The sequence below is a fragment of the Bubalus bubalis genome, chromosome 4 (assembly GCF_019923935.1).
Source record: "Bubalus bubalis isolate 160015118507 breed Murrah chromosome 4, NDDB_SH_1, whole genome shotgun sequence".
Taxonomy (NCBI): domain Eukaryota; kingdom Metazoa; phylum Chordata; class Mammalia; order Artiodactyla; family Bovidae; genus Bubalus; species Bubalus bubalis.
The window spans coordinates 61,698,774-61,709,312 of record NC_059160.1 but is presented as its reverse complement, the minus strand read 5'-3'; the positions used below and the strand labels follow the sequence as shown (position 1 = coordinate 61,709,312).

General features: G+C 38.0%; 1 protein-coding gene across 1 annotated transcript; it reads right to left on the bottom strand.

The window, feature by feature from the left end:
- Positions 1 to 2,710: 2,710 nt before the first annotated feature.
- LOC102411480 (olfactory receptor 6C2-like) lies at positions 2,711 to 3,649 on the bottom strand. The gene has a single exon (XM_006054322.2). It carries the CDS (start codon positions 3,647 to 3,649, stop codon positions 2,711 to 2,713), a length of 939 nt encoding a protein of 312 aa, XP_006054384.2.
- Positions 3,650 to 10,539: the final 6,890 nt, after the last annotated feature.

The window sequence follows — 10,539 nt, the reverse complement described above, 5'->3', positions numbered from 1 at the left end:
TGGGATGACCCAGAGGGATGGTATGGGGAGGAAGGTGGGAGGCGGGTTCAGGATTGGGAACACGTGTACACCTGTGGCAGATGCATGTTGATGTATGGTAAAACCAATACATTATTGTAAAGTAAAATGATAATAATAATTAAAAAAATTTAAAAAAGAAAGAATACAAAAATAAAAAGAGTTTCCTTGAAATTACACTTCTATTATACTGGAGGGGCTGTGCCATATAGTGGAATATATATATTGGAGGTTAATGCTACTGGGTGCAAATAATATTCTCCAGCAATTACTAGCAATACATAGCTTTCCTAGATCTATTCAAACATATTTTGTAGAAAAACACATGTAAATAAAAATTAAACTTTAAAAATAATAAAGATGGTTGCCAGTGAAGGAATGGGAATGAGAAATGGACCTACAAGAGAAAAATTAAAAAAAAAAAATAAGGGAATGGGAATACCTAAAGATAATTATTATACAGAAAGGCCCAAGAGAAATGACTTTCAACTGTTTACACAGAAGAAAGAAATGGGAGTCATTAAACTTCAGTTTTGCCATTCGTTAAAAATTTACTTAGGAGACATGGTTTAAGAATTAGTAAACACATCTAATGTGAAAAAGTTTATTACTCTCATTGTATGATTAGCATTGCTTTCAGTGAATAATGTGAAAAGATTTTAAAATTAAAAGATATTGTGGAACACTGTGTTATGAATAACTATTTTTGATTTCACAAAATTACACTCATTCTTTCTATATGATTCTTATTCCAAGTTAGAATTTTTATAGATGTTCTCTCTCTGAAAGTTTAGTCCTTCATGTTTTATATAGGATTTATTCAACTAATATTTCTTTAAAAAACAATACTGATCATATTTGTCTTCACAGGGATTCATATGCACACTAAATAGGAATACTTGAGACAAAATAGATTGGAAATTCATGACATTTAGCGGAAGCATAGTGTCTGTGGAAATTAGATAGCAAAGATGGCTTGCTCTCTCTGTATCTGAACCTTCTGCAATGTGTGTCCCAGCTCCTTCATGCACAAGTGATTCTGTATTTCTCCCTTGAATGTTGCTTGGTCCTGTGACTTTCTTGACTAATAGAATGTGTGATGTAGAAGGGATATGTGCCTAGGACTCCAGAGGCCTTGTCTGCTTCTACTCTCTCCCTGGAGCCTCAAGATCTTACCATGTGAACATTTGTTAGCTGGAAGATAAAGCATCATCTGGAAGAGGGTTCATTTATCTTAGTAAGGAGTCATTCAACTTCTAAGGTTGTGAGTGAGGCCCTACCTGACAATAAGACCTAGTCATCCTTAGTGACATTCATATAAAGAAACCCTGTGCTGAAGATCTCTTGTTCAGTCACCTGGTTCATAGAACAGATGGTTGTTGCCCTTGCTGTGCTGACTGATATTGGGACATTTCTGTGTGTAGTTCTGTCATATATATACATCATCAAGACCATCATAAATTTCCCTTCTGCCCAGCAAAAGATGAAGGCCTGTTCTACCTGTTCTTCTCACATGAGATATCAGATCAGATCATTCGCTCAGTCATGTCCAACTCTTTGTGACCCCATGAATCGCAGCACACCAGGCCTCCCTGTCCATCACCAACTCCTGGAGTTCACTGAGACTCATGTCCTTCTAGTCAGTGATGCCATCCAGCCATCTCATCCTCTGTCATCCCCTTCTCCTCCTGCCCCCAATCCCTCCTGGCATCAGAGTCTTTTCCAATGAGTCAACTCTTCACATGAGGTGGCCAAAGTACTGGAGTTTCAGCTTTAGCATCATTCCTTCCAAAGAAATCCCAGGGCTGATCTCCTTCAGAATGCACTGGTTGGATCTCCTTGCAGTCCAAGGGACTCTCAAGAGTCTTCTCCAACACCACAGTTCAAAAGCATCAATTCTTCAGCGCTCAGCCTTCTTCACAGTCCAACTCTCACATCCATACATGACCACAGGAAAAACCATAGACTTGACTAGACGAACCTTTGTTGGCAAAGTAATGTCTCTGCTTTTGAATATGCTATCTAGGTTGGTCATAACTTTCCTTCCAAGGAGTAAGCATCTTTTAATTTCATGGCTGCAGTCACCATCTGCAGTGATTTTGGAGCCCAGAAAAATAAAGTCTGACACTGTTTCCTCATCTATTTCCCATGAAGTGGTGGGACCAGATGCCATGATCTTCGTTTTCTGAATGTTGAGCTTTAAGCCAACTTTTTCACTCCCCACTTTCACTTTCATCAAGAGGCTTTTGAGTTCCTCTTCACTTTCTGCTTTTTGGATGTTTACATTTAAAGCAAGACAATGGATACTACGACTCCATTAATATTCCCATCAGTTCAGGAATTCAATTTTTTTTTCCACACACGATTTAATAGTTATTTTATTGATTGTAGCCAGACTAGAGTTTAGACAAATCCCTTCTAATAGAAATCTAATTTCATATTCTTTTGATATGAGATGTCATCTTGCAGAAAGTTTATTTTCAACAGGAGTTGAAATGGTTTATTTCAACTATTTATTTCAACAGGCATTGAAAAGATGGTTTTGGATCAGAGATTAAATAATAACAGTGGTATAAGAAAGTTAATATAAACAGACAATAGACCAGGGTACATAAGTTAAGTAATGAGATTATGACATTAAGGACAAATGCTCTTTTAAAATTCATATTTTATGCTTAATTTCAACATTCTTTCACTTCTTTGAAATCAATGAAATTCTTTTGATTAAGTCAGTAAAAGCTCCTTTCACTTGCTTGTTCCTCAGGCTATATATAAATGGGTTTAACATGGGGGCAACTGAAGTAGTAAGCACTAACACACCCTTATTAATTGCCACTTCATCTTTTGCTGAAGGTTTGACATAGATAAAGATACAACTGCCATAGGTGATAGAAATCACAATCATGTGAGAAGAACAGGTAGAAAAGGCCTTCATCTTTTGCTGGGCAGAAGGGAACTTTATGATGGCCTTGATGATGCATATATATGACAGAACTACACACAGAAATGTCCCAATATCAGTCAGCACAGCAAGGGCAACAACCATCTGTTCTATGAACCATGTGTCTGAACAAGAGATCTTCAGCATAGGAGAGGCATCACAGAGAAAATGATCAATGACATGATAGTCACAGAATTCCAGATTTAAGCCCAGGCAAAGTGGTGGAAATATAACCAGCCCACCTGCTATCCAACAGCAAATAACAAGTCTTCCACAGATTCTACTGTTCATGATGGTTGCATAATGTAAAGGTTTACAAATGGCCACATAGCGGTCATAGGACATGATGGCCAGGAGAAAAAATTCTGTTGCTGCAAAAAGGAAGATGAAAAATAGTTGACTGACACAGGCATTATAGGAAATAGTTTTGTCCCCAGTTGATAAGCTGTATAAGAATCTGGGAATGCAGACTGTGGTCAATAAGGTTTCTAAAAAGGAGAAGTGTTTGAGGAAAAAGTACATGGCAGTTTTAAGGCGAGAGTCTAGTAAAGTGAGTATAATGATGGTCAGATTCCCAGTTACACTTAATAAGTAGGAGACAAGCAGAAATATAAAAATCAGAACCTGCATTGGAGGGTCATCTGTCAGTCCCAGGAGTATGAATGTATGTAATGGTGTATGGTTTCTCATTGCTGACTTGTACTTCTTCTCAAGCTCCTCACAAAGTCAAGTGACACTGGACTGAGAAAACTTGTATGAAATTAAGAGGCCGTGGACATTGGGTAAAAAAGAAAATCCAATCAATTCAATGAATATTCATTTTATTCTTTTACTTGACAATGACTGATCATAACTCTGGGATTATCAGGTCTTTCAATGTGTGTTATAAGTATCCTCACTATCATGGTTTTCTGAAATAAGATGGTTCTACTGTCCATATTTTTAGATCTCCTTGCATGCTCTTGAATGTCTATTTTTCAATTCACCTAAACTCTGTCTTCTACTGTCTGAAATGTATTTAGCTATAGATATAGAAAGGATCATCTATGTGACATTATTTTTTTTGTTTATTATAGTGTTATTTTTCTCCTATTGATTCTTTAGTACTCCCAAGTTTGAATGAACTCACAAGCTGCTTAAAATTTTGGTTCCTGTTAAATGCAAATAAATGGCTGAGTTTGACATTTTATACAGAGTCTATATGCCACATGTGCAGTACTTGAATGTTTTCTGTTACTGCAATGACCAAAGAAATTATTTCATTTTATATATTTTACTTTTGGTATTAGAATTGTCATCCAAATAACACTGATACTTTTCCATTTTGCTATTTATCTTTAAGTTTCTATATCAATACCAAATTTTCCCTCCATTGTAACTCTGGTAGAAAGAGCATTTAATGAGTACTACATAAACAATTAGTCATATACATATACAGTCAACAAAAACAAGACCGGGAGCTGACTGTGGCTTAGATCATGAAGTCCTTATTGCCATGAAAGTGATAGTGAAGTGAAAGTGAAGTCGCTCAGTTCTGTCCGACTCTTTGCGACCCCATGGACTGTAGCCTACCAGGCTCCTCTGTCCATGGGATTTTCCTGGCAATAGTACTGGAGTGGATTGCCATTTCCTTCTCCAGGGGATCTTCCCCACCCAGGGATCGAACCCGGGTCTCCCACAATGTAGACAGAGGCTATACCGTCTGAGCCATCAGGGAAGTCCTTCTTATTGCCATATTCAGACTTAAATTGAAGAAAGTGGGGAAAACCACTAGACCATTCAGGTATGATCAAAATCAAATCCCTTATGACTATACAGTGGAAGTGAGAAATAGATTTAAGGAACTAGATCTGATAGACAGAGTGCCTGATGAACTATGGATAGAGGTTCATGACATTGTACAGGAGACAGGGATCAACATCATCCCCAAGAAAAAGAAATGTAAAAAAGAAAATGGCTGTCTGAGGATGCCTTACAAATAGCTGTGATAAGAAGAGAATCAAAAAGCAAAGGAGAAAAGGAAAGATATATCCATTTGAATACAGAGTCCCAAAGAAAAGCAAGGAGAGATAAAAAAGCCTTCCTTAGTGATCAGTGCAAAGAAGTAGAGGAAAACAATAGAATGGGAAAGACTAGAGATCTCTTCAAAAAATTAGAGATACCAAAGGGGCATTTCATGCAAAGATGGGCACAATAAAGGACAGAAATGGTATGGACCTAACAGAAGCAGAAGATATTAAGAAGAGGTGGCAATAATACACAGAAGAACTGTTCAAAAAAGATCTTCATGACCCAGATAATCATAATGGTGCGATCACTCACCTAGAGCCAGACATCCTGGAATGTGAAGTCAAGTGGGCCTTAGAAAGCATCACTATGAACAAAGCTAGTGGAGGTGATGGAATTCCCATTGAGCTATTTCAAATCCTAATAGATGATGCTGTGAAAGTGCTGCACTCAATACGCCAGCAAATTTGGAAAACTCAGCAGTGGCCACAGGACTGGAAAAAGTCAGTTTTCTTTCCAATCCCAAAGAAAGGCGATGCCAAAAAAATGCTCAAACTACTGCACAATTGCACTCATCTCACATGCTAGTAAAGTAATGCTCAAAATTCTCCAAGCCAGGATTCAGCAGTACACGAACCGTGAACTTCCTGATGTTCAAGCTGGTTTTAGAAAAGGCAGAGGCACAAGATATCAAAATGCCAACATCTTCTGGATTGTCAAAAAACCAAGAGAGTTCCAGAAAAACATCTATTTCTGCTTTATTGACTATGCCAAAGCCTTTGACTGTGTGGAACACAATAAACTGTGGACAATTTTGAAGGAGATGGGAATACCAGACCACCTGACCTGCCTCCTGAGAAATCTGTATGCAGGTCAGGAAGCAACAGTTAGAACTGGACATGGAACAACAGACTGTTCCAAATAGGAAAAGGAGTACGTCAAGGATGTATATTTTCACCCTGCTTATTTAACTTATATGAAGAGTACATCATGAGAAACGCAGGGCTGGATGAAGCACAAGCTGGAATCAAGATTGCTGGGAGAAGTATCAATAACCTCAGATATGCAGATAACATCACCATTATTCCAGAAAGCAAAGAAGAACTAAAGAGACTCTTGATGAAAGTGAAAGAGGAGTGAAAAAGTTGGCTTAAAGCTCAACATTCAGAAAACGAAGATCATGGCATCTGGTCCCATCACTTCATGGGAAATAGATGGGGAAACAGTGGAAACAGTATCAGACTTTATTTTTTTGGACTCCAAAATCACTGCAGATGGTGATTGCAGTCATGAAATTAAAAGATGCTTACTCCTTGGAAGGAAAGTTATAACCAACCTAGATAGCATATTAAAAAGCAGAGATATTACTCTGCCAACAAAGGTCAGTCTAGTCAAGGCTATGGTTTTTCCAGTGGTCATGTATGGATGTGAGAGTTGGCCTATAAAGAAAGCTGAACCCTGAAGAATTGATGCTTTTGAACTGTGGCATTGGAGAAGACTCTTGAGAGTCCCTTGGACTGCAAGGAGATCCAATCAGTCCGTCCTAAAGGAGATCAGGCCTGGGTGTTCATTGGAAGGACTGATGTTGAAGCTGAAACTGCAATACTTTGGCCAACTAATGCGAAGAATTGACTCATTTGAAAAGACCCTGATGTTGGGAAAGATTGAGGGCAGGAGGAGAAGGGGATGACAGAGGATAAGATGGTTGGATGGCATCACCGACTCAATGGACATGGGTTTGGGTAGACTCCGGGATTTGGTGATGGACAGAGAGGCCTGGCTAGCTGCAGTTCATGGGGTCACAAAGAATTGGACCTGACTGAGTGATTGAACTGAACATAAACAAGTTACCTGCTGCTGTATGACGTTAAGAAATTATTATAAGCAACTGAACAAACCCATCCTGAGGAATTTAACCTCAGTTGTTTGTACTTTCATGGTCACGGAAGGACAAGGGGAGACAGGATGAGACAGGAGTTGGAGACCAAGGACAAATGACAATTCCTTTTCAATTATTTAACTTGAATTGGATCCTGCAACAGAGAAATGACATTAGAGGAAAAACTAGGAAAATCCAAATAAAATCTGTATTTAATTTATTTTAATTTTACTTAATTATCTTTTTCTTGAATCTTTGTCTCTTCTGAGACTCTCTCCTCTCTGTGCCTCTGTGGACTTGCCTACCGCATTGGGGTCACCTGATGCTCCATGCGAGCTGAGGCCATGGGCACTGGGGACTCTTGGCAGGAGACGGTGTGCTGCTCTGCCACTGACTCGCTGGCGCGGGACGCACAGAGAATAAACACAGACTCATGACAGTGATGGAGGAGGCACCCTCACTGCCTGCCTGGCCTGGCCGTGACCAAGACCCATCCTTAAATCTGTATTTCAGTTATTAGTATTTGCCTACAGTATAAATTCTTTAGTGGTAATAATTATACTGTGATTATGCAGGATGCTTCCAATAGGGAGAGCTGGGTGAAGGATATCTGGGAACTGGCTCCACTATTTTGTCAACACTTTTCTAAGTACAAAAGTTTTTCATAATTACAAAATTTACCAAATAGAAATAAAAAAGAAAACTGAAAAGCGAACAGCAGTTGCAGAGCACTTTTTTTCTTTCTGGCAGTATGTTGGGGGCAGTTCTTCACACACATCATTTGTCTGGTACAATATCTACCATCCTTTGTGCTTCTTCAGCAATATTTTTGTGGTGATGTTCATTTTATGTCATCTATGACTATATAGGATATCCATTGAAATTAATGTTTATAGTTAAATTACGGCTTAATGTTAATCATAAATGTGTGAATTGCATGGATTTTGTCTATACCTTATAAGGCAAAATTATAATATTGACTAATAGGACCGGAAGTGCTTGCAGTTTTTGACCCATTGATAACACACTCCTGTGATGAGGATGTTCATGTTTAGAAAGGACTGTTACCTATGAAGCAACTCTTCAGAGTGCTTCCACCAAAGAAGGACCTTTGCTTTCCACAAACCAAAATGACATCTCTCTACAAGTTTAAGTGAAGTCTGTTTCCTGATACAGCTCTGTTCATTACCAGCTTTCCACCCCTGCTTTTCCCTTCACTAAACTGATACTGAAACCTGAAAGTTTAGCAAGTTTTGGCTAGTGTACTTACTTCCTACAAAAACTTTTCTTGAAACTTCATTGTGTAAATTCTCTGCTTCTCTTTTTCCCCTCTAGCCCACTATACTTCTCTGTTACAACTAAATATGTGAATGTAATTTTATTGAGACTGGGCTCTGTCTTATTCATCGAGATTTCACAGCAGTTAACCTCATTCAGCATTTATTGAAAGCTCAATAAATATGTTATTGTAAAATTCATAAATTTTTATGTACTCTTCTGACTCAGACCAAGGAGTGTGTTTTTTCATATAGTGAAATTTCCATTCTCTTTTATGATACATTCTTTAAGTATGTAATTCCACTTGAGGTTCCCCCCCCCTTTTTTTTTTCTAACAAGGGTTGATTAGATACTTTTATATTTTAGCTTGAGCTATAAATGATCTAAAATGCACATACTTTATACACACCATATATAATCTCAGTTGCCCATTCTCTTTCATTTTAAAAATGAGGTCATTAAAATATAAAAATCATTCTTTGCTACTTGGCAGCATAATAAAAGACTTCTGTCCTATTTAGTCCTGGACTAAAAGAAAAAGTTATTTAGAAATTTTTTGCTTTGACCAGAAAGTACTATATATTTGGCCTTCTCTCTGATAACTTACATAGCAGCTAAGTCAAATATTTCCTATCCTTCAGTCATTGTCAGGATACCTTGTTACCTTCCTATGTTGCTGAATCAAAAGATAATATTTGGCTTAGAGGCTTCAATTAAATGGTTACTTGGAGTTTCACCTGGTTGTTTTAAAAAGTTCTTTTCTTATCACTAAGAAAGTTGGATATAAGCTCCCACTTGGTGCCTAGTCCCACAGTGCAGCATAAACTAGGCTTCCATTACAAGGAAGTACTGGGCATGTTTTGCCTAAAAGTTAACCTCCTCGCCTCAACACCAGGTTAAAGGTCATAAAGGGGCCACCAGAGCATTTCTGGTGGTGGGACAGGAATGAACTGTCTCTGCAGCCCAGGTACCTCCCCTCAGTCCTGTCAGCACAACTCCAGGTTATCAGACTCCCTACCAACCACCACAGTCAGCCTGTGTGTACTGAGGACAGAGACTAATCTTTTCTTCCAAAAATGCCACTATTTTCTTCTGCTACTCATAGTCAGCCTTTTAAACAATACTCTCATTAAATTAATTGACACTGATATTGATACAGATATTAAAAAACTGGGTTTCCATTAATATGTCTAAGACTATTAGAGAATTTGGTCACCAACTGATGAAACATAAGCACATAAATCACTCAATGGGGATACAGTTCACATAATTTATACACAGTTTTTGTTTAAAATGAGGGTGAGTGTCCTTCTAAAATTCCCCTTCATTTAGATGAAATTCATCATATAGATACATAAAAATAGCTAATCAATGACTCTCCTATAATTACTACTCATATTGAGAAGCCACACTTCATAAGGGGTGGTTGAAACCTTTCATAAAATATTAAAATGACAAATCATATCTGTTATTTTTGTAGAAATGCTTTCCTCAGAGGAAACTATTGTTCTAGTGTTCAGAAAAAGGAAAGAAAATGATTAAAAAAAAATACTTCTCTGATAGTTGTAACCTCAGATGTCCACTGAATCCGAAAGTTGCAAAGGGTGAAAAAAGTCATCAAGGAAGATCTTATGGTGGGGAGAGAGGTGGGGAGAGATGTGGGCGGTCTCTGACCATTCTTAGGAGCACAGACTCCTACTCACAGAGGGCTCTGAAGTTGGAGAGTTTTCACTAAGTCATCCTCCATCCACACCAGATGATTTTCTCAATAGAAAACCTACCTCCCAATTAGCCCTGGATATCTACTCTGGAACTGCAAAGCTAACAGTAGTTTAAATGGCTAGGTAGGGCTCTTCTTCTGCTGTTGGGAAAGTTGATATTCTGTTATTTCTGGCAGAGGACATATTTCTAAACTGGCAGAATTTCTCTTTTAAAAAAATTGACCTAATCTTTAATTAAGTGAAACAAAGAAACATATCCTTGGTGGTCCTGTCTTAAACATTACTAATGAATCTCTTGTGTAATAGATTTTGGGGACTGGGCAGGAAATACAGGCCTGGGGAAAATGTCCTCAGAGAGGTACCTGTAAATAACATTAGCATTGGAAGAGTCCAGGTATGCAATGATTAGTATCAGATTACAAGACAAAAGGCAGCCTTCTGTTATTTTATTTCAACATTATTAGAGGAATTTATAAGATGATAAAGACAATTTTTTTCAATTTGTTAATCCTGTAAAAATATGATTGGTGGTTAGCATCAGTATAAGTAGAGAATGGCAACCCACTCCACTTTCTCACCTGGAAAATTCCATGTACAGAGGAGCCTGGTGGGCTACAGTCCATGGGGTCACGAAGAGTCAGACATGACTGAGTGACTAACATTTTCATTTTCAAGTATTCCAATAATAATAAGGA

Excerpts from the sequence above, each read along its gene's own strand:
- LOC102411480 (XM_006054322.2), bottom strand. The coding sequence starts at position 3,649 with ATGAGAAACCATACACCATTACATACATTCATACTCCTGGGACTGACA.